This window comes from Somniosus microcephalus, chromosome 25 (genome assembly GCF_052327205.1).
Source record: "Somniosus microcephalus isolate GS21.2 chromosome 25, FLI_Smic_1.0, whole genome shotgun sequence".
NCBI classification, from domain to species: Eukaryota; Metazoa; Chordata; class Chondrichthyes; order Squaliformes; family Somniosidae; genus Somniosus; species Somniosus microcephalus.
This window is the reverse complement of record NC_141011.1, coordinates 32644510-32667669: the sequence shown is the minus strand read 5'-3', so window position 1 is coordinate 32667669 and position 23160 is coordinate 32644510. Positions and strand designations below refer to the sequence as shown.

Below are 23160 nucleotides of genomic sequence, written 5' to 3'. Positions count from 1 at the left end.
TATAACCTTAGTTAACTTCTGTAGGTGTTTGAAATGTTGGTGTGCGCACAACAAATGGTTCCCAGCACCTCAGTTTCAAGATTGACTAACTTTGTTTAAAAAAAGCAGCATTTTTCTTATGTACCCCAGAATTGGAAAAAAACAGACTTTGCATCCCTGTCAGGCTCTTCAAGCTTAATGTTAAGGCTGCAGACCACTACACTCTAGTTATCATCGAATGGCACAGCATATAAACAAGCCGTTCAGTGTACCAAGTCTGTGCTAGACTTATTTGCCACCTGAGCCATCTTGTCTAATCTAAATCTAAATATTTCACTTTTCAAGCACCTAATTTTCTTCTAAAACAATTTATACACTGTGCTTCAATAATGGCTTGTATACAGAATCCACATTCTAAACGCCCTCTGTATAAAAAAAAATATATATATATATATATAGACTACCCTTTATCCGAACTTCCGAAAACTGAAACCCTCTAAAAACCAAAGGTTTTTTCGTTCAGCGTAAGTCCAGCGTAAGTCGTGCGCACGACACCCCGCGGACCCCCCCCCCCCCCCAACCGCGGACCCCCGCCGGCCCCGACCCCCGCCGACTTACGCTGAGCGTCAGCGTAAGTCGTGCGCACGAGACCCCCGCCGGCCCCGACCCCCGTGGACCCCGACCCCCGCCGACTTACGCTGAGCATCAGCGTAAGTCGTGCGCACGACCCCCCCGCGGACCCCCGCCGGCGCCAACCCCCCCCCCGCCGACCCCGACCCCCGCCGACTTACGCTGAGCGTCAGCGTAAGTCGTGCGCACGACCCCCCCGCGGACCCCGACCGTAAGTCGGGGGGGTCGGCGCCGGCGGGGGTCCGCGTCGGGGTCCGCGGGGGGTCGGGGCCGGCGGGGGTCGGGGCCGGCGGGGAGTCGTGCGCGCGACCCCCCACCGACCCACCTTCCGAAATCCGAAATTCTCCGAAAACCGAAACATGGCTGGTCCCGAGGTTTTCGGATAAAGGATAGTCTACCTGTATATATAATCTTGGATGAAGTGAAGCATTTCCAGAACTGAGTACACATTGGCTGCTTTTTAGAAAACAACAAAATATTTCTATATCAACATTATATTTGCAGAAGGATTTTTATGAGCTTTGCTGGTGTTAGATTTGTGTTTGTTTTAAGTAAGTCAAATAAATTGAACCTTTTATGTGTGTGTTTCTCTCTCTCTCTCTCTCTCTTCCTCTCCTTCCCTCCAGCTGTGTTATATTTCTTACTCCAGGTTAGTTTCCTTGTGGATGAAGGAGTTTCCCCGGTTCTGCTCCAGTTGCTTTCCTGCGCGCTCTGTGGCAGTAAAGTGCTCTCTACAACATCGTCCAGTAACACAGGGGGCACCGGGACAACGTCAGCCTCCTCCACCTCGGGACAGTCTGGGTCTCAGTCCAAATCTTCTAGCAAAAAGAGCAAGAAAGAGGAGCGAGAGAAGGAGAAGGATGGTACGCTATAGGAATGTCACTATGAGCCATTATCGGGCGAATTTTTACATATGCAACTAAATTGATACGGTGACATAAAAGTACTGTATAAAGTTACTGTTAATGCACAGTCAAAAGTGAGACCATGTTAAAGCAAATGAAAATGGGTATTCAGAAAATGAGCAGCCCTAAAGAGGAAGCGAGAATGAAAAAGATGGAAAAAATTGAAATAGGTTGATATATAATAGCCTACAGACTTAAACCTAGAACAGGATCTGTGTTACCTCCTTCTGCCTATGGATAATGCCATCCAAACAACTGCTGTACGATGAATTCTAGTCTCTCCCTTCGTATTAGATGTTCCTTTTGGGTTTTTAAGGGCTGTGATACGAAACAGCTAATGTTTACATTCCTCCCAACTACAATTTGGCAAATAAAAATGTGACTGTGCAGTGGGTCAGTATCCTGTCCTTTCAGTTTCTGAATCTGGGGTCAATGCCAAGCTCCAACTGATGGGAGGCTGGTCTCCTTTCTCCTAACTGGGTGCTACGTGAAATTAGTCTGGTGCACTTGGCCTGTTTCGTCATAAGAACATGTCCACAAAGCAATGCTTGCCATGGTTTAGCAAAATTGGCAACCTTGCTGTAAGAGACCAGGATGACTGTCTCAATTTCCCACAATAGTCACACTGGAACAGTAAGGGTTCTTTCTAAGGTTTGAGCTGAGGCATTTTGTTGGACTAGACACTTAATCATCCATTTGACAATGCTGCAATTGACCTGGGAGTGCTTGATGGGACAGAGCTTTACTCTGTATCTAACCCATGCTGAACCTGCCCTGGGAGTGTTTGATGGGACAGTGTAGAGGGAGCTTTACTCTGTATCTAACCTGTGCTGTACCTGCCCTGGGAGTGTTTGATGGGACAGTGTAGAGGGAGCTTTACTCTGTATCTAACCTGTGCTGTACCTGCCCTGGGAGTGTTTGATGGGACAGTGTAGAGGGAGCTTTACTCTGTATCTAACCTGTGCTGTACCTGCCCTGGGAGTGTTTGATGGGACAGTGTAGAGGGAGCTTTACTCTGTATCTAACCTGTGCTGTACCTGCCCTGGGAGTGTTTGATGGGACAGTGTAGAGGGAGCTTTACTCTGTATCTAACCCGTGCTGTACCTGCCCTGGGAGTGTTTCACCCTCTGAAGTACCCTGGCAAGCCACACAATGAAAAATATTTCTACTATACATGAGGGGGAATTAATAATCAGACTATCAGCAATAACCCAGGTGTTGTCTCAGGACAAGCCTCGGATATCTGTCGCTGTTCCTTCATTGTCCTTTGGTCAAAGCCCTGGAATTCCTTACCCAATACCATAATGGAATCACCATCGCCACAAGCAAGGAGGCGCACCACCTCATGGCAACTCGGGATGGGCAATTCATGTGGCCTTGCCAGCAACCTGAAAACAAAGCTTAAATTCCCGCAGTGCGAATCGTGGAAAGCACGATAACATTCTCACACTCTTGTGTGTGCTATATTTTTGTCACACCGGTTAATAAATTTTCCACCTCCTCCTTTGCTGTTGACAGAGAGCACGAGCAGTCAGGAAGATCAGCTCTGCACAGCTTTGGTCAATCAGCTGAATAAATTTGCCGACAAAGAAACTCTGATTCAGTTTTTACGTTGTTTCCTGTTGGAATCAAACTCCTCGTCTGTGCGTTGGCAGGCTCACTGTCTTACTCTACACATCTATAGGTGAGTCACGGGTCGAATTCAACTCCAAGTAATAATACAAACAGTTTAAGCAGTGCATAGCTGAGCTAACAGCACTGTGCAGGAACTACAGTAACAACAGCAAAAAGAGGCTGATGTTTCAGGGTTTATAGTCAAACTAGACACAGTTCAGTTTTGGTGTAACAGATTTTTGCTCTGGCCCCTACAGAAGTTCCATTACATTCCGCAGAAATCTTTAACAAGATAAACTTGTGTGGAGGATAATCACCAACAAAGACTGATAAAAGTGGTGACCCCCCCCTTGATCTGTACTGGGGCCTCAGCTTTTCAGTATATTTATTAATGACTTAGATGAAGGAATAGGGAGCCATATATCTAAGTTTGCTGACAACACTAAGTTAGGTGGCACAGTAAATAGTGTAGATGGGAGCAGAAAGTTGCAAATGGACATTAATAGATTAAGTGAGTGGGCAAAACTGGCAGATGGAGTTTAATGTGGGGAAGTGTGAGGTCATCCACTTTGATCTATCTTTCTTTGATCCAGAGTATTTTCTAAATGGCGAGAAGCTAGAAGTACAGAAATCACTCAAAGCTAGTGGACAGGTACAAAAAGTAATTTAAAAGGCTAATGGAATGCTGGCCTTTGTTTCAAGGGGGCTGGAATACAAAGGGGTAGAAGTTATGTTACAGCTGTACAGAGCTCTGGTTAGACCCCTTCACACCTGAATGGTCCCGAGGACTCCAGGTTTGGGTCGCTGCTAGTGTCGCAGCGGCCCCTCCGGTCATGATGTCCGGGATCAGGGACATGGGTTGGGTCGGGAGCAATGGGGACGGAGGGACCAGTGTTGGGAATCACAAGAGTCAGGTAGGTAACTAGGGGATGGGCGAGGAGAGGGAGGGACAGTGGGGAGTCAGGAGTAGGGGCGTTGGAGGTTTGGGAGTGCTGTGGGAACTTGCTGACCTCACAGTGGTGGTTCCTCTTTGGCTTATTGCTTCTACTCACTGAAATTGACCATCATTTTTTTGATTTGATGTGATTAGGAGCTCTGGCAAATCGCAGCAGGAGCTGTTACTGGACCTGATGTGGTCAATTTGGCCGGAGCTCCCAGCCTATGGACGCAAGGCCGCGCAGTTTGTGGATCTGCTGGGATACTTCTCACTCAAGACTCCACAGACTGAAAAAAAGGTAAAAAGAGTCAACAGACTGTGGCCAATGTCTGTTACATTAAAAGAGCAAGTCCCTCTTGTAGAGAATTGACAGCTCTGCATGATCCTACTTTATTGGTGCTGAATATAACCGTCACCTTTTGTTCCCATCCTAGCTAAAGGAATATTCACACAAGGCAGTGGAGATTCTTCGTACTCAGAACCATATCCTCACCAACCACCCTAACTCCAACATTTATAAGTGAGTAATGTATTTGTTTAAATGTCTGTTCTTTGTCACAGGTGTGCACGTTGTATTTATGTAGAACTGGAACTGATAGAAAGAGGTGCTGCAGTGTGCTGTAATGCGATTTACAGAGTTAATATTTTTTCTGCTTTTGCTTTGTCGCAGCATGCTGTCTGGTCTAGTCGAGTTCGATGGCTATTACCTGGAGAGTGATCCCTGTCTTGTCTGCAATAACCCTGAGGTGCCATTCACTGTAAGTATAGAAATACACCTGGCTCAGTGTATGGCATTGCATAAGGTCCACCATTAAGGTTCTACTCTTCCTCTGGAAAGTTGTTCCTTGAGGGTGGGAAGGCTTGTGGTCGTCTCTGTGTGTTGTCAGTGTCAACAGTTTCCCACCACGAGTATTGGATTATTGGTAACTCATCTGTTCAGTTATCCATAGCAGAGAGACAGACCAGTAGGAAATCCTCTCAATACCTCTTTCTACTCTTTCCTCCTGCCCCCCTGTAGTTCAGCACTAGTTTGGGGGGGGAGGGGGAGGAGGAAAGAGTCAACAGCAATGGGAATGAATTGAAGGATTTCTATTGTTTGGCTACTGAGAGCTCATTAAACAGTCTCTTCAGTGCATCCCCTTCTATCTGGATTGTACAGCTTTCTACTGATACGGTCAGTCACAACTGAACCAGGTTGCCAACAATATAGTCTCAATAGAAACCCCCATAAGTTTGAGTGATGTCCCTTTTGGGTAAAGGGGCTTCCCAGATTAAGTTTTGCATCATAGATGATCAATAGTTGGGGCAGCTCCCAAGGAATGATTAAATCTCACACCGAACTGCTAGTCCCTAAATTACCTCGGTACATTGGTTTTGTCTTGAACTTTATCCACATGAATTAAAACTACCAAAATCTTTTATCTCTTCTCTTCAGAATATTAAACTTTCATCAATCAAGGTGGACACGCGCTACACGACCACGCAGCAAGTGGTGAAACTGATCGGCAGTCACACCATCAGCAAAGTGACTGTGAAGATCGGAGACCTAAAACGCACCAAGATGGTTCGCACCATCAACCTGTACTACAACAACAGGACTGTGCAGGCCATTGTAGAACTAAAAAACAAGTGAGTATCTGGCTATGACTTTTATGTCCATGTAAGTGATGATGGGTGGATGTTTGGTCTTAGACCTTCCCAAATGATCTTACCTGGCTCAGTGCAAGTTCCAGGTAACTGTAAGCAGTTGATGCAGTTTATATATTGATTCTGAGTGAATTATTGTGCGTGCACATGCTATGTAAATATCATCCTGCTACCCTTTGTACAATTAGGAACACGCTTTTCATATGAATGTCGGCCTTGATTTAGTGGTAGCACTTTCGCCTCTGAGGCAGAAGGTTGTAAGTTCAAGTCCTACTCCAGAGACTCGAGCACATAAACTTGGCTGACACTCCCAGTGCAGTACTGAGGGAGTGCTGCACTGTCGGAGGTGGACGTTAAACCGAGGCCTCGTCTGCCCCCTCGGGTGGATGTAAATGATCCCATCGCACTATTCAAAGAAGACCAGGGGCGTTCTCCCAGTGCACTGGCCAATATTTATCCATCAGCCAACATTACAAAGACAGATGTCTGGTCATTTATTTCATTGTTGTTTGTGGGAGCTTGCTGTGTGCAATTTGGATACTGCATTTCCTACAACAGTGACTACACTTCAGATGTACTTAATTGGTTGTGAACTGCTTTGGCCCGTCCTGAGGTCGTAAAAGGCACTATATAAATGCAAATTCTTTCTTGAATGGGAATCACAGCCAAAAGTCAGTGCCTGTCCTGTCCACTCACATTGTTTTGCCTGATTTTAATGTATTCAATGTCAATGGTGTAATTAAAAATTAATTCAGACGTACTTTCTCAAAATTTTAGAGTTTATAACCTGACTGAATTCCACCTTCGTGCTGTGGTGATTTATGCCTCATAAACCACCTTGCCTTCTCTTTCCAGGCCTGCTCGTTGGCACAAAGCTAAAAAAGTCCAGCTAACACCGGGTCAGACTGAGGTAAAGATCGATCTCCCGCTCCCCATTGTAGCATCCAACCTCATGATTGAGTTTGCAGACTTTTATGAGAATTACCAGGCATCAACAGAGACCCTGCAGTGCCCACGCTGCAGTGCATCTGTTCCCGCCAATCCAGGCGTCTGTGGTAACTGTGGAGAGAACGTGTACCAGTGTCACAAATGCAGGTGAGTGGGATTATAGACACTGACGCTGTGAATTAATGAACATAAAACAGTAACATCAACAACATGCTCTATATTTTTGGAGTTCAGAGAAAAGTCAGGCAATGCTGCTGTATTTGTAAACTTTGGAAGGTATTAATGTATTTTATTGACACTGAATCACTGACCTGTGACATGTAACTAAACCTCCATGGCGGCCACTCTTGAGTCCTGTCATTCACAATCCACCCTGTAAATTAATAAAATTGAATATTCACCATAAAAAAATTATATTATGGCCAAAATTAGACTTTTTTAAATGCTTTCTCGCTTCCACTTGACTGATTTGATGAATTCAGAGATTGGCTTCCCAGCTGATCTGGCCAACAGTACTCTGTAAAGTCGGTGTACTTGAGTTATATTTTGGTGGAGATCGTGCAAGTGAGATCTGCAGTCATTTTCACATGTGAAACACAGTGTGACGAGCAGTCCACTGATGGAAATAGTTTTCGGAGCAATCCTGATTGTGCTGAGCACTTGAGGCTGCAAAAAAAATAAAAGTGTGAAATGAAACCTGTTACAGACTTTTATGTATTTGACTATATTGTAACCTTTCGGAGGCCTGCGATTTGTGCACTCCAGTGTAGTTACTGTGTTAATTGTAATGTAATCTCCACTGTGTACATTCTGCTTTGAGGCACAGTGCAAGAGAATGAATTTAACAGAATCTCGATGAATGCAGCCCACGTGGGATGAGATTGATCTTACACCAGGTTAGATGGAAGCCCAGCCCTTAAAGTCACCTCTATGGAGGAGCTTGTGGTTAATTTTTCGTTGCATACTTTGCTGATCCCAACTCTTCATTTGTGCTCAGTTCATTTGAATTGACTCAATAGTCTGCTGAAAAACTGGATTCTGACCGCTGAGAGTAATCTGAGTTGCTGTTGAGTCTTTCAGCTTCTTCGGATAACACTGGGAGTAAATTATGATCAATCACAGAATCCCCACAGTGTAGATAGAGGCCATTTCGGCCCATCGAGCCTGCACCGACACATATCCCACCCTATCCCCGTACCCCCACGTATTTAATCCCCTAACACTAAGGGTCAATTTATCATAGCCAAATCAACCTAACCCGCACATCTTTGGACTGTGGGAGGAAACCGGAGCACCCGGAGGAACTAGGACAGGATTTTCATTGGGCCATGGAGGCGGGATTGGAGGCGTGTGGGGGGTTAAAATCATGAAATTGGGGGTCTGAGTAATTCAACTGCTGTCTTTACAGATCTATTAACTATGATGAGAAAGATCCATTTTTGTGTAATGCGTGTGGATTCTGCAAATACGCGCGGTTCGATTTCATGCTGTATGCCAAACCGTGCTGTGCAGTGGATCCAATTGAAAATGAAGAGGACAGAAAGAAGGTGAGGTCACCTGGGGAAATGCTCCTACTCTGTTTCTGTCTTTCCCGGAACCTGACCCCTTTGGTTTTTTTGTGCTAAATTCTGGGAATGTTTGGCAGAGAACGCATTGGACTACAGCCTCTTTGATATACTTTGTCTTTCTGCTGTTTAAATCAACATGCAGTCATTTTTCTAACCTTGTTTTATTTTGGATTTTGTTCTCCAGGCAGTAACAAACATAAACACTTTGTTGGATAAAGCTGACCGTGTTTACCACCAGCTGATGGGACACAGGCCACAACTTGAAACTTTGTTGGTGAAAGTCAGTGAGGCTGCTCCTGAGAAACCACAGGTAAAGGGATGTGCTTCATTGGCTGGGAGACATTCAGTGCAATAATTTATCCCTTTATAGTCCCTGTAGTCATGTACAAGATGTCGCCAGGCACTTCATACAAATAATAAGAGGAACTATCCATGAATATCTCCATCCTCGATGATGGTGGAGCCCAGCACATAAATGCAAAAGACAAGGCTGAAGCGTTTGCAACCATCTTCAGCCAGAAGTGCCGAGTGGATGATCCATATCGGCCTCCTCCTGAGGTCCCCACCATCACAGAAGCCAGTCTTCAGCCAATTCAATTCACTCCACATGATATCAAGAAATGGCTGAGCGCGCTGGATACAGCACAGGCTATGGGCCCCAACAACATCCTGGCTGTCATGCTGAAAACTTGTGCTCCAGAACTAGCCGCGCCTCTAGCCAAGCTGTTCCAGTACAGCTACAACACTGGCATCTGTCCGACAATATGGAAAACTGCCCAGGTATGTCCTGTCCACAAAAAGCAGGACAAATCCAATCCGGCCAATTACCGCCCCATCAGTCTACTTTCAATCATCAGCAAAGTGATGGAAGGTGTCGTCGATGGTGCTCACTAATGCTCAGTTTGGGTTCTGCCAGGACCACTCGGCTCCAGACCTCATTACAGCCTTCGTCCAAACATGGACAAAAGAGCTGAATTCCAGAGGTGAGGTGAGAGTGCCCTTGACATCAAGGCAGCATTTGACCGAGTGTGGCATCAAGGAGCCCTAATAAAACTGAAGTCAATGGGAATCGGAGGGAAAACGCTCCACTGGCTGGAGTCATACCTAGCACAAAGGAAGGTGGTTGGAGGTCATTCTCAGCCCTAGGACATCGCTGCAGGAATTCCTCAGGACAGTGTCCTCGGCCCAACCATCTTCAGCTGCTTCATCAATGATCTTCCCTCCAACAAAAGGTCAGAAATGGGGATGTTCGCTGATGACTGCACAGTATTCAGCGCCATTCACAACTCCTCACATAATGAAGCAGTCCATGCCCGCATGCCACAAGACCTGGACGACAGTCAGGCCTGGGCTGATGAGTGGCAGGTAACATTCGTGCCACAGAAGTGCCAGGCAATGACCATCTCCAACAAGCGCGAGTCTAACCACCGCCCCATGACATTCAACAGTATTACCATCGCCGAATCCCCCACCATCAACATCCTGGGGTTCACTATTGACCAGAAACTTAACTGGACCAGCCACATAAATACTGTGGCAACAAGAGCAGGTCAGAGGCTAGGTATTCTGCGGCGAGTGTCTCCTCCTGACTCCCCAAAGCCTTTCCACCATCTACAAGGCACAAGTAAGGAGTGTGATGGAGTACTCCACTTGCCTGGATGAGTGCAGCTCCAACAACACTCAAGAAGCTCGACACCATCCAGGACAAAGCCGCCCGCTTGATTGGCACCCCATCCACCACCTTAAACATTCACTTCCTCCACCACCAGCGTACCGTGGCTGCAGTGTGTACCATCTATAAGATGCACTGCAGCAACTTGCCAAGGCTTCTTCGGCAGTACCTCCCAAACCCGCGACCTCTTCTACCTAGAAGGACAAGGGCAGCAGGCACTTGGGAACACCACCACCTCCAAGTTCCCCTCCAAGTCACACACCATCCTGACTTGGAACTATATCGCCGATCCTTCACCGTCACTGGGTCAAAATCCTGGAGCTCCCTCCCGAACAGCACTGTGGGAGTACCTTCACCACACGAACTGCAGCAGTTCAAGAAGGTGGCTCACCACCACCTTCTCAAGGGCAACTAGGGATGTGCAATAAATGCTGGCCTTGCCAGCGACGCCCACATCCCATGAATGAATTTTTTAAAAGGCACTGACCAGAAGAGAGTAGTTAGGAGAGGTGACTAAAAGCTGGGTTGCAAATGTGGGATTTGAGAAGACTTAAAGGTGGAGAGAAGTGGAGCGGCATAGGGATTCAGGGAAGAAGTTCCAAGTGCAGGAAATATTTCCCTAAAATTAGAAAGTGAAATAAACTGTTCATGGAATGACTCTCAGGTGCTGTGACTATTCTATGATGAAGTGGTGAATATTTCCCTGCTCCATTCAGTTCCCTACATTGGGCTGCTAAGATTTTGAATTGATTGACATTTACTGATTGGCACCTGCCTGATTCAGATTCTGCAGAATTTTATTTCAGACTGTTATCAGTCTGTTTTGTTCAGTTTAAATACTGCATGCTGCCATTTCATAGAATCATACAGCACAAAAGGAGTCCATTTGGTCCATTGTGCCTGTGCCGGCTCTCTGAAAGAGCTATCCATTAGTCCCACTCCCTGGCTCTTTCCCCATGCCCTGCAAATGTTTCCTCCTTAAGTATATATCCAATTCCCTTTTGAAAGTTACTGTTGAATCTGCTCCCACTGCCAGGCAATGCACTTCAGATCATAACTCACTGAGTGAAAAAGTTCTCATCTTCCCCTGGATTTTTTGACAATTATCTTCAATCTGTGTCCTCTGGTAACCGACCCTCTTGCCAGTGGAAACAGATTCTCCCCTATCTACTCTATCACAATTTTGAGCACCTCTATTAAATCTCCCCTTAACATTCTCTGCTCTAAGGAGAACAATCCCAGCTTCTCTAGTTTCTCCACATAATTGAGTTCCCTCATCCCTGGTACTATTCCGGTAAATCTCCTCTGCACCCTCTCTAAGGCCTTGACATCCTTCCTAAAGTGTGGTGCCCAGAATTGGACACAACACTCCAGCTGGGGCCTAACCAGTGATTTATAAAGTTTTAGCATAACTTCCTTGCTTTTGTACTCTATGCTCTATAAAGCCAAGGATCCAGTGTGCCTTTTTAGCAGCTGTAGGATCGGGTTATATTTTGATGAAGCATTTAGGCATAATCATTTGTCCTTCCTATTTCCCAGGATGATTCCAGTGGTGTTGCTGGAATCAGCTCGACAGCAGCGAGTGTGAACCGCTACATCCAGCAACTGGCTCAGGAATACTGTGGAGATTGCAAGACATCCTTCGATGAGTTGTCCAAAATCATTCAGGTAGAAAATCAAAAAAATATAAAACGTTTGTCCCACACACCAGATTTAACCAGAATAATATAATTCAAAACAGTGAGCAGTGAGGAAGAAAGTGATTAAATTAACCATTTTATTGTCGTGATAATTGAGTGTCTGGGTTTAAAAGTGTGTAAAATTTTTCAACATTTTCATTTGGACTGAGGTTAATCAGGTTGTACGACTCTTAACAATTTGAACATTTGTTTTGCAGAAAGTCCTGGCTTCACGGAAGGAACTGCTGGAATATGATCTTCAGCAGCGAGAAGCTGCAACAAAGTCGTCACGATCATCAGCTCAGCCCACGTTCACAGCCAGTCAATATCGAGCACTGTCTGTCCTCGGCTGTGGACACACCTCTTCAACAAAGTGTTATGGCTGTGCCTCGGCTGTTACTGAGCATTGTATAACACTGCTTCGTGCCCTCGCAACCAACAGCACCATCCGACAGATCCTGGTTTCTCAGGGACTTATCCGTGAGCTGTTTGATTATAACCTGCGGCGTGGCACTGCCTCAATGAGAGAGGAAGTCAGGCAACTGATGTGCTTGTTAACGAGGTATGTAGGGAGGATGCGCACCTTGTCTCATATTAGAGGGCAACGTTTCTGCAATCAATACATGAGATCGATAGTCTGTGCTCCATGAGGGACTGGGTAGTGTCAGGTAGAATATATAACATTCTCTTCTGGGACCCTCATTTCAGAACATAAACAGAGTTCAGTGCTGCACCCAAACAGACTAAATGTGCACCTAAAGTGGGGTGACGTCCTCATTTTTCTCTCTCTCTTTCTGTTTCTCTGTTTCTTTCTCTCTCAGCTGGGTTTGATTGTGTTGTGCTCTGAACCCAGTTCCTAGCAGCCACAGCACAGGTTGGCATCGTGTCAGAAGACTGGAGCTGTGGAAGAGTCATTCTGAGAGTTGAAAGACATTGCAGTGCCAACATTTTTTTATTGATTCCTCTCCTCAGCTGTTTTCCACAGAGTGCCTGATTTCATAATAGCTTTAGGGAATTCTGCAGACACCACCCAGTGCTCTCGGAAAGAGGAAAGTCCAAGTCTGTGCCCTCACATAACAAGTACATTGTACTGTGTATATCAATATATAAGACAGCAGGGTAGCCTAATGCAGCAGCTGGAGCCAGACGGGAGGCGACTGCATCCCCTGCTAATGCTCCTGGCCTTTGTAACTAGTATCCTCTACTCAAATCATCAAAACTTTGTCAGCAGCTTCCGTTTTGATGATGGGAATTTTTTTTGAGGCTGAGTGTCAGGATGTTATTTAAAAGTGAGCTGAAAGATAATTTATGGCCAGTCACCAAAATAGTGCAAACGCTGGTGTTTAAAGGTGTTTTTACTTTTTTTTTTAAACGGACTCAGTGCTGCCCTGCCCCTTTTACATTATCATCAGTGCTGGTTTATGGTGCAGTCCATCTCGACTGTAGGGGTGAAGAACCTGCTCCCATATAATTCATGTGTATTTTGCTCAGCCCTGCTGCAGTGTCCACTCCTGGTGTATCCTCAGTGAAAGCCTGGGTTTATTCAACAATCTGTTTGATGTCCTTCATTAGTCCAGGAGCGATGGACTTTTGAATAAAAACTCTTCATTTTGAGACTCAGCCGAGTGCAGAAGCTCCATATTCTTTGTGGCTCTGTGATACCATTGGCACACAATCTCCAAGCGTTTAATCATTTTATCTGACCCTTAGTGTTTCAGTCTGATTAACTCCTGGACCCTACATGTGTGTCTAAGAAAAGTGCTGTTAATTATTGTAATTATAAGGAGACTGTCAGTATTCCTACTGGAGAACTTTACTTTGTAGCTTGCCTGGACAAAATCTAAGTACAACAAAAGGTGGGCAAAGCAGGAACAACTCAGACTTAAGTTGTCAGATTAAATTTTCACCTCGTGGTATGTTCTACATTTGTCAACATTAAGAGAAAGTATAGAAAGAACGATCTTGCATTTATATAGCAACTTTAACGTAGTAAAGCATCCCGAAGTGCTTCACAGGAGCGATTATCAAATAAAATTTGACACCGAACCACATAAGGAGTTATTAGGGCAGGTGACCAAAAGTTTGGTCAAAGAGGTAGGTTCCAAGGAGCGTCCTAAAGGAGGAGAGGCAGAGCAGATGAGGGCCTAGGCAGCTGAAAGCACAACCGCCAATTGTGGGCGATGGAAATCGTGGATACGCAAGAAGCCAGAATTGGAGAAGCGCAGACATCTGAGGGTTGTATGGCTGGAGAAGGTTACAGAGATGGGGACTGGTGAGGCCATCGAGGGATTTGAATACATGGATGAGAATTTTAAATTCGATGCATAGAGGTGAACGGGACTTGGTGCGAGTCAGGGTATGGGCAGCAAAGTTTTGGATGAGCTGAAGTTTATGAATGGTGAAATTGGGAGGCCGGCCAGAAGAGCATTGGAATAGTCAAGTCTAGAGGTAACAGTGGCATGGATGAGGATTTCAGCAGAAGATGAGCTCTAAGGCAGGGACGGAGGCAGGCAATGTTATGGAGGTGGAAGCAGACAGTCTTGGTGATGGAGATGATATGAGGTCGGAAGCTCGGCTCTGGGTTAAATAGGGCGGCGAGGTTCCAAATAGTCTGGTTCAGCAGAGAATGGCAAGGGAGGGGGAGGTAGCACCGTCTGTGTGCTCAGAATGTCCTAAAACGCTTCACAGCCAATTAATTACTTTTGAAGTGTCGTTGCTGCTTTTATGCCGAGCAAACATAGTAGCTAATTTGCACACAGCAAGGTCCGGCAAGTGACCAATTGATCTGTTTTTGTTGTGTTGATTGAGGGATAATTGTGGGCCAGGGCATTCACTGCTCTTTAAATAGTACCGGAGGATCTTTTATATCCACCTTGTCAGGCAGACTGGGCCTTCATTTAACGTCTCACCCAAAAGACAGTCTGACAATGCAGCACTCCCTCAGTACTGCACTGAAATGTCAGCTTACATTATGTGCTCAAGTCCTGGACTGGGCTTTGAACCCACAACCTTTTGACTCTGCGGCAAGAGTGCTACCAACTGAGCCAAGCTGGCGCTTAATACTTTAGCTGGAATGTGTTTACTTACTTTGTTACTGTATATACCAAAGGTAGCATTTATCTGACCATCATGTTTTCCTCTTTACTTGCAGAGATAACCCAGAGGCGACACAGCAAATGAATGACCTGATCATTGCCAAGGTCTCAACTGCACTCAAAGGACACTGGGCCAATCCTGATCTGGTGAGTAAAATTATAGGCCCAGATTTTGCGTTCAGCGGTGAAAGAACGGCACTCACTGCTGACCTTGAAAAAAGCTGCCCAAAAAAGTTTTATCAGACTCCAGAGCGCAGACTTCCTCTATTCCGATGTCGTTTTGAATTTGGCGCCTTCTACCGGGAATCTGTGGCATCCAGCAACAGGGCAGGCAGGCTGATCAGCCAATCGGAGTGAAGAATTCTCAGATGGTAAAGCAGGAAGTAAAAAGCAGGGAATATAATTCACATTTAAATCATTGTGCAGAAAGCGAATATATACATGGGGTTAAGGGAGAAATATCAGAACGTAAACTTAAAACAAAAATTGTTTATTTTTAAAAATCTGCAATTTTTAAATGTTCTTCTGAGTAAATAAGACTCCACACTTGCAAAATTAGTTTTTCAGGGTCAGAGAGGTTATTCAGCAGTAATTATGACTTAGTATGCCATTAACAAGTCAGTTACTCCAAATTGAACAAGCCTTAACTTTTTCATTGGTTCTTAAAGCGAGAATAGTGTGTAAATAGTTGAAGTTCACAACAAATGAGTGATTTCTAATTTGATTCCATCTGCGAAGACTGCAACAGCAAGAGGAGCGAGCAGGGTATCACTGACGGCTACTTCCGGATTTCCACGTTTAACTGTGCATATGCGGATGTCAGAAGTTGCTGTCAGTTTTACACAGTAATGATGACAAGCACTTACAGGCTCTCCGTTATTGCTACTGGAAATTCCGGGCCAACGAGTTTCCACTTTGGGTGCAATTGCCAATTTCCGCCCGTTTTGAGAAGTGATTCATTTTTCGAGTTTCCGTTCAAACTCATTTACATATCGCCGAATGCAAAATCTGCCATGAGCCAGTGCAATCGGGCAGCATCTTAAACGTAATTTTTAAAAATCGTTTAAAAAAATATTCCTTGATATATTGAAGAGTGGTAACTTTGTGCAGTTTGATTAATACAGCTGAAAATGGGTTTAGCATAAAAAATCTTTTTAATCGGTGTCAATCCGCCACCTGTGAGTAACTTGATTTTAAATGACTGAAAATTACTTTAAAAAAAATAGCACCATTTACTAGTTATATTGGTGTACAGTAGTCAGCTTCTTTGTAAATTAAAAAACACATTACTTTCAGAAGCTTTTAAAAGTGCCTGCTGGGAGCTGCGACTCCGATGTGGTAAGTCTAACTCAGTGTGAGCTTGTTCAATAAAGCTCACAATAGCAAGCAGTCCTTGCGTCCAAAAGAACCAGCTTAATTTTTAGAGCCTCCTCGAAAGCCTGCAAACAAGCGCAGTTTGCGGAACTTCCCAATGGCGATTAACTTGATCTGGGAGCGTGGCCAGTTTTATGGACGAGACTGTTTCTGTCCTTGCGTGTGGCGCCTGGGGAGGACAGGATTGGGCTTGACTGTGATGTAGTCCACGGCCTATGGACATACTAACTCAGTATGCAAATATTATGTGGAGAATTAGAATGATACTTGAGCAAGTACCAACACCCAGCTAACTGCAAGGAAGTCCTAAAAGGCTTCAGAGGAAGAAAATTGTGGGGATACACAAGAGCACTGGTTGAGCATAAAAACAATCTCGCTCGCGAGCCCCCTTCTTTTGCTTGCGTGCGCGCACACACACACACACATATACTCGCACTCTCTCTGAACTGATATGTTTGTTCCTACTTTCAGGCCAGCAGTCTTCAGTATGAGATGCTGTTACTGACTGATTCAATTTCAAAGGAAGATGCATGCTGGGAGCTGCGACTCCGATGTGGTAAGTCTAACTCAGTGTGAGCTTGTTCAATAAAGCTCACAATAGCAAGCAGTCTCATTTTCTAAGTTATAATGAAACATTGCCATTAACTGTTGTTTTAATTGTAAAACATACAAGTCTGTGGCAAGAGTTTAGATCAATTCAAACCTATGTTTTTGCATAATTACTAGATCACATAGATTCAGAATTACTGCATTGGGACCTTTTAATGTCCCTATTTTTCTTTCTCTTTCCCCCCCCCTTCCCCCATGTAGCTCTGAGTCTGTATCTGATGGCTGTGAATATTAAGACCCCAGTGGTTGTTGAGAACATCACTCTGATGTGTCTGCGTATTCTACAACGACTGATTAAACCACCTGCCCCAACTAGCAAGAAAAACAAGGTACACCTGCTCACTGGTGATGTACACATTGAGTCGACCCGTCTGCTCTCTGATCTAACACATTAAGCCAGCTGCTTCTCTCTCTCCGGTTTATCGCTATGTTCTCTCTCTTCTGCAGGACACCTCAGTTGACACACTTACAACTGTCAAACCTTATAGCAATGAGATACATGCACAGGCTCAAGCGTGGCTCAAGAAGGATCCCAAAGCATCGTATGAGGCCTGGAAGAAGTGTCTACCTGCCAGAGGTAGAGACAACCTTCATTCATGGCTTCTGCTTTCAACATGTTACAGGTTTTAATGGTACTACTCAGAGCGGGTGGGTATGTTCTAAGAGTTACCACAGCTGTAATGGAGAGTAGAATTGCCTTGTTAATATTGTTGTACTTCGGCAGCAGGAATCTGAGGGCATTTGGAATGCTGTGGTAAGAGTTATTGTGTCTGCTGCAGAATCCTGTAACCGAACTGCTTACTGTGCACAACATTTCCAAAATAAAACTCCTTTAATTGCTTCATTTTCTCCAGCAGTAGGAAGGAGTAACGCTGACAGATATTTGCTAATTTAAATAATCTCTAAGGACTGAAGCAGTTTGCTGAGCTTTTCCTCCTTTCTTTGATCTTTCTTTTGTTTCATTCTCCCCCACTTTAGGCTCCAGCAGGTAATTTACTGCCAAGCCTCTATCAGCACTGCCTTTTGATGCAGCCAGTTGCAAGTATATTAGAAGAGGCTGGAATTACTTGTGACAACTGATCACCCACTTGGCAGCACCTTCTGTGATGGTGTGCCTGAGATCAGAAGCACATTGAGCAGGAATCGCTAGCGTGAATCTACATCCAACTGTTCTGTGGTGCAGTATGTTGGAATATTGAAACACTGCATTACTGTTACCTTAATTTGCATAATGGTCCATTGTCCTTGCCCTGCTGACTTTGACCGGATGTGATGTGACGTGTGCCTGAATCCAGTAACTAACTGAGAGTGGGTGTGTGAGCCAGCTGCAAGTCTGTGTGGTTCCAGACATACACTGAATATTTAAGAGATTTCGACTTTTTTTTTTAAGAAATACAAAAAAAATGATGGCAGATTCTGCAGAATCAGGAGTCTTGCACAACAGAAAGTGATTAAATCAATGGGTTTATTTTCAAGCCATTCTAGTGAATTGAAGTCCCTTAGTTAGGCCTTTTCTGACAAATATGATTGTGTTATCGTAAAGCTTTCGGCTATGGACAGTGACAGATTTGGCATTTATTCCCCTCCCTTGTCAGGTCTGGACACTGAAGGAAAAACGCAGAGTAAAACTGAGCTGCGACACCTCTACCTGATGGAGAAGTATGCTTGGAAATGGAAGCAGTTCCTGAGCAAACGTGGAAAGAGGAATTCGCCACTGGACCTCAAACTAGGACATAATAACTGGCTCAGACAGGTAATGGGTAAAGGTGGTAACTAGATGGAGGATGAAGGTGTGAGAGCGAGACTGGTGTGGGCTATATACAGCAGTGTATCACAGGATTGCCACCTATCATCTTCACTAAGATGTATTGCGTGGCTGTAACTAGCACACTCACATACTGAGTGAACTTTCCCCAGGTCAGGGCAGGGAATATAAGAAGCAGCCAAGCAGTGGCCCAGTACACTGGAAGTGCCATTGATTCAGAGCATTAATGCCGGCAGAGACCAGTTGGGCCGGATGGCCTGTTTCTGTGCTGTAAATTGTATGTAGTCTGCCTTTTTTCACTTTGAGGAGTTACAGAGCCTTTGTTCAGTACCGCACACAGCTCTGCACGAATGGGTGATCCCAGGGTGGATCCAGCATTCGAACAATGCACCATCACTGAGCCAGGACTGTGTGACTATTGTTATTTGAATTGGTCCCAGCCTGGCACCACAATCTGAAGGTTTTATGCTGTATTTTCTTTAACCCAGTGCCCAACAATTGAAGACTGCAAGCAAGGACTTGTCGATCTTTGCTTGTGACAACTTGCTTTTCTATAGCTCATGTAGCAGTCCTCATTGCTGAATGTGAGCGCTTCACAAAGGGGAAGACTTAGACTCCAAGCAGGAGGTTGAGGAATTTATGGGCTGGGAAGGAAGAGACTGAAAGCACAGAGAGAATTTTAGGGTAGCTTTTGAAGACAGCGAGGGACAGCAATGGGAAGTATCATAGAATTATACAGCACCGAAGGAGGCCATTCGGCCCATTGTGTCTGTGCCGACTCTGAAAGAGCTATCCAATTAGTCCCACTCTCCTGGCCTTCTCCATAGCCCTGCAATTTTTTCCCTTCAAGTATTTATCCAATTCCCTTTTGAAAGTTACTATTGAATCTGCTTCCACCACCCTTTCAGGCGGTGCATTCCAGACCATAACAACATGCTGCGTAAAAAAATGTTTCCAAGAGATCGTCGAAAAAGCTTCGAGGGCAGGAGTACTGACTCTAAGCTCGGCCTCCTAAGATGGAGCCAGGGAATGCAGACCCTAAAGTAACTGGTCAGAGGAGCAGAAGGTCTGGGCTGGAACATGTGGCTGGAGGTTTCCCAGAGAGGGTGTGGCCAGGCCATGGCGACATTTGAAATCAAGAATCTCAACATTGGTTTGCTGGGACGCGGGAAGCCTCTGGAGCTAGGGATGAAGGGTTACTGGGAGAGAATATGGGCCAGAGTTCTGGATTCGCAGAGGTTTGTGGAGGTGGGAAGGTTGCGAGGTAATTATTTGAGAAATCAATCCTCAAGTTGTGGATTAGGGTTTCAGCAGCGATGGGGGTGAGATTGGGTGCAAGCAACCAGTGTTCGCGAGGCTTTGAGGGACCAAGTATCGAGACAAAATACAATAATGAAGTTGCTGCTGTAGAAGTGTATGTAATGTATTTCAAATGCTGCAACAGTCCTGAATTAAGGCAGGTGGTTGTCATAGTTTGTGGGTTTCAAACAGGGACCAAAGTCAGCTTTCCTCCTGTGGCTGTTCAGCCATCTTTTGTTCTTTTGAGTGAGCTAATTCATCTGGAAGGAACAGGTTCATTCTTCACACACTGCCAGACCTTTGTAATGTGTTTCTAATCCTGCCCCTGACACTGCCAGAGTCCCGCAGCAATTCTTCACTTGCTCATCTGGGTGGCCGAGAGTCGTCTTCCATTGGCTGGGAGACTGGAATGAATGGTTCTCTGCTGTTCTAAAATCATTGTCTTACATTCGAGTAGTGACATCACCCGTCCTACTTTGCTGTTTCTCAGGTCCTGTTCACTCCTGCAACACAAGCCGCTCGGCAGGCTGCTTGTACGATCGTGGAGGCACTCACCACCATTCCAAGCCGCAAGCAACAAGTTCTTGATCTCCTCACCAGGTACCTTCCCGTTCGCCAGGAAACTAAGCAACAGCTTTAAAAGTTCTTTCAGCAACTCCAGGTCTAGCTGTAACGTAAGGGGGCCTCAATTACAGAGCATGAGGTCGAGGGGGGCAGTTTGTGGTTTTTGCCCCGTTATATTGAGTTCCTTCCTTTTCAATATTAAACATCTGTGATTTTGACTTGCATTAAGATCATTTATCCAAGTTCCCCAATGCCTGCGAAAATGTTTGTGGAAGTTTGGGCAAGGGCAGACCAGTTTGCGTCAGACTGTGTGAAGCTGTCCATGATACGATTTTGCACTCGTAAATTCTTAGAGAAAGTGCAAGGGGAATGTATTTTATTCCAAATAAATCACCCTTTTAATAGGAGGAAATAATTACTCTTAGCAGATATTTCTTCAGCGTTTTATATAAACATTAATTTTCTTAACATGTAGGTCTTAATTCCAGCTAGTATGTCAGTTACAGGGCACAGGGCCGAGAGCGTGAGTCCCGAAGGCTGTGTTGCCTGCCCAGTGCCAGGGTTAAGGACATCACCTCTGGGCTGGAGAGGAACTTGGAGTGGGAGGGGAAAGATCCAGTTGTGGTCCACGTAGGTACCAATGACATGGGTAGAACAGAGAAAGAGGTTCTGCTGAGGGAGTATGAGCAGCTAGGGGCTAAATTAAAAAGCAGAACCACAAAGGTAATAATCTCTGGATTACTACCTGAGCCACGAGCAAATTTGCATAGGGTAAATAAGATCAGAGAGATGAATGTGTGGCTCAAAGACTGGTGTGGGAGAAATGGGTTTCGATTCATGGGGCACTGGCACCAGTACTGGGGTAAGATTAATTAATTAAAGGGTAAGTCATGGCAGGACAGCTCGGCCCCGTGGCATGCTCCTCCTGCGCTGTGTGGGAAATAAGGGACACTTCCTGTGTCCCTGACGACCAGCTGCAGCTACTGACAGACTGCATTGCAGCGCTGGAGCTGCGAATAGATACATACTGGAGCATTTGCGATGCTGAGGACATCGTGGATAGCACGTTTAGGGAGTTGGTCACACCGCAGGTAAAGGTTGCACAGGCAGGAAGGGAATGGGTGACCACCAGGCAGAGTAGTAGACGCAGGCAGGTAGTGCAGGGGGTCCCCTGTGGCCATCCCCCTCTCAAACACATATCCCACTTTGGATATTGTTGAGGGAGATGGCTTATCGGGGGAAGGCAGCAGCCGCCAACTTCCTGGCACCAGGGGTAGTTCTGCTGCACAGGACGGGAGGAAAAAGAGCGGGAGAGCTATAGTGATAGGGGATTCTATTGTAAGGGAAATAGATAGGGGTTTCTGCGGCTGCAAACGAGACTCCAGGATGGTATGTTGCCTCCCTGGTGCAAGGGTCAAGGATGTCTCGGGGCGGCTGCAGGGCATTCTGGAGGGGGAGGGTGAACAGCCAGTTGTCGTGGTGCATATAGGTACCAACGATATAGGTAAAAAAACGGGATGAGGTCCTAAAAGCTGAATATAGGGAATTAGGAGGTAAATTTAAAAAATAGGACCTCAAAGGTAGTAATCTCAGGATTGCTACCAGTGCCACGTGCTAGCCAGAGTAGAAATAGAAGGATATTGCAGATGAACACGTGGCTAGAGGAATGGTGCAAGGGGGAGGGATTCAGATTCCTGGGACATTGGAACCGGTTCTGGGGGAGGTGGGACCAGTACAAACTGGACGGTTTGCACCTGGGCGGGACCGGGACCGATGTCCTAGGGGGAGTGTTTGCTAGTGCTGTTGGGGAGGGTTTAAACTAAAATGGCAGGGGGTTGGGAACCTGTGCAGGGAGACAGAGGAAAGGGAAGCAAGGATAGAAACAAAAGACAGGAAGGAGAAAAGCAAAAGTGGAAGGCAGAGAAATCAAGGGTGTAAATCAAACAGGGCTACAGTAAATAATAATTCTAAAAGGACTAAGAGTGTGAAAAAAATAAGCCTGAAGGCTTTGTGTCTTAATGCGAGGAGCATTCGTAATAAGGTGGATGAGTTAGCTGCGCAAATAGATGTAAACGGATATGATGTAATTGGAATTACGGAGACAAGGCTCCAGGGTGACCAAGGCTGGGAATTCAACATCCAGAGGTATTCAATATTCAGGAAGGACAGGCAAAAAGGAAAAGGTGGTGGGGTAGTATTGCTGGTTAAAGAGGAGATTAACACAATAGTAAGGAAGGATATTAGCTCTGATGATGTGGAATACCATGGGGCAGAAAACGTTAGTGGGAGTTGTATACAGACACCCAAACAGTAATGCTGAGGTTTGGGATGGCAATAAACGGGAAATTAGAGACGTGTGCAATAAGGGCACAGCAGTTATCATGGGTGACTTTAATCTGCATATAGAAACATAGAAGATAGGAGCAGGAGTAGGCCATTCGGCCCCTCGAGCCTGCTTCGCCATTTAATGAGATCGTGGCTGATCATCCAAATTCAGTACCCTGTCCCTGCTTTCTCCCCATATCCCTTTAGCCTTAAGAAATATATCTAACTCCTTCTTGAATATATTTAACTAGCTGAAGTGCCCGGCGGTGCCGAGGCTTTTTCGAGGGCATGTTGTTGTTGGAAGAGAGAGAGAGAGCGACAGGGGGGAAGAGAGAGAGCGACTGGGGGGAAGAGAGAGAGCGACTGGGGGGAAGAGAGAGAGCGACTGGGGGGAAGAGAGGGAGGGGAGGGGTGGGGGGAAGAGAGGGAGGGGAGGGGAGGGGGAGGGGAAGGGAGGGTGAGGGGAAGGGAGGGAGAGGGAGGGGGGAGGGGAGGGGGAGGGCGGGGAAGGGAGGGGGAGGGCGGGGAAGGGAGGGAGGGGGGAAGGAAG

The 23160-nt window shown here is 45.7% G+C and overlaps 1 protein-coding gene across 4 annotated transcripts in view; it reads left to right on the top strand.

Annotated features, from left to right (window-relative positions):
* Positions 1 to 23160, top strand: part of ubr4 (ubiquitin protein ligase E3 component n-recognin 4) — a 195760-nt gene that overhangs the window by 116698 nt on the left and 55902 nt on the right. For all 4 annotated transcript variants that reach the window (XM_085967122.1, XM_085967121.1, XM_085967120.1 and 1 more), the window contains 17 exons: positions 1236 to 1472; positions 3033 to 3198; positions 4219 to 4363; positions 4500 to 4585; positions 4736 to 4823; positions 5501 to 5694; positions 6568 to 6807; positions 8069 to 8207; positions 8413 to 8538; positions 11440 to 11568; positions 11798 to 12141; positions 14731 to 14821; positions 16520 to 16604; positions 16859 to 16986; positions 17105 to 17234; positions 18253 to 18410; positions 20212 to 20321. In XM_085967122.1, coding sequence (XP_085823248.1) covers positions 1236 to 1472; positions 3033 to 3198; positions 4219 to 4363; positions 4500 to 4585; positions 4736 to 4823; positions 5501 to 5694; positions 6568 to 6807; positions 8069 to 8207; positions 8413 to 8538; positions 11440 to 11568; positions 11798 to 12141; positions 14731 to 14821; positions 16520 to 16604; positions 16859 to 16986; positions 17105 to 17234; positions 18253 to 18410; positions 20212 to 20321 — 2596 coding nt within the window. The remainder of the gene's footprint in view (positions 1 to 1235; positions 1473 to 3032; positions 3199 to 4218; positions 4364 to 4499; positions 4586 to 4735; positions 4824 to 5500; positions 5695 to 6567; positions 6808 to 8068; positions 8208 to 8412; positions 8539 to 11439; positions 11569 to 11797; positions 12142 to 14730; positions 14822 to 16519; positions 16605 to 16858; positions 16987 to 17104; positions 17235 to 18252; positions 18411 to 20211; positions 20322 to 23160) is intronic.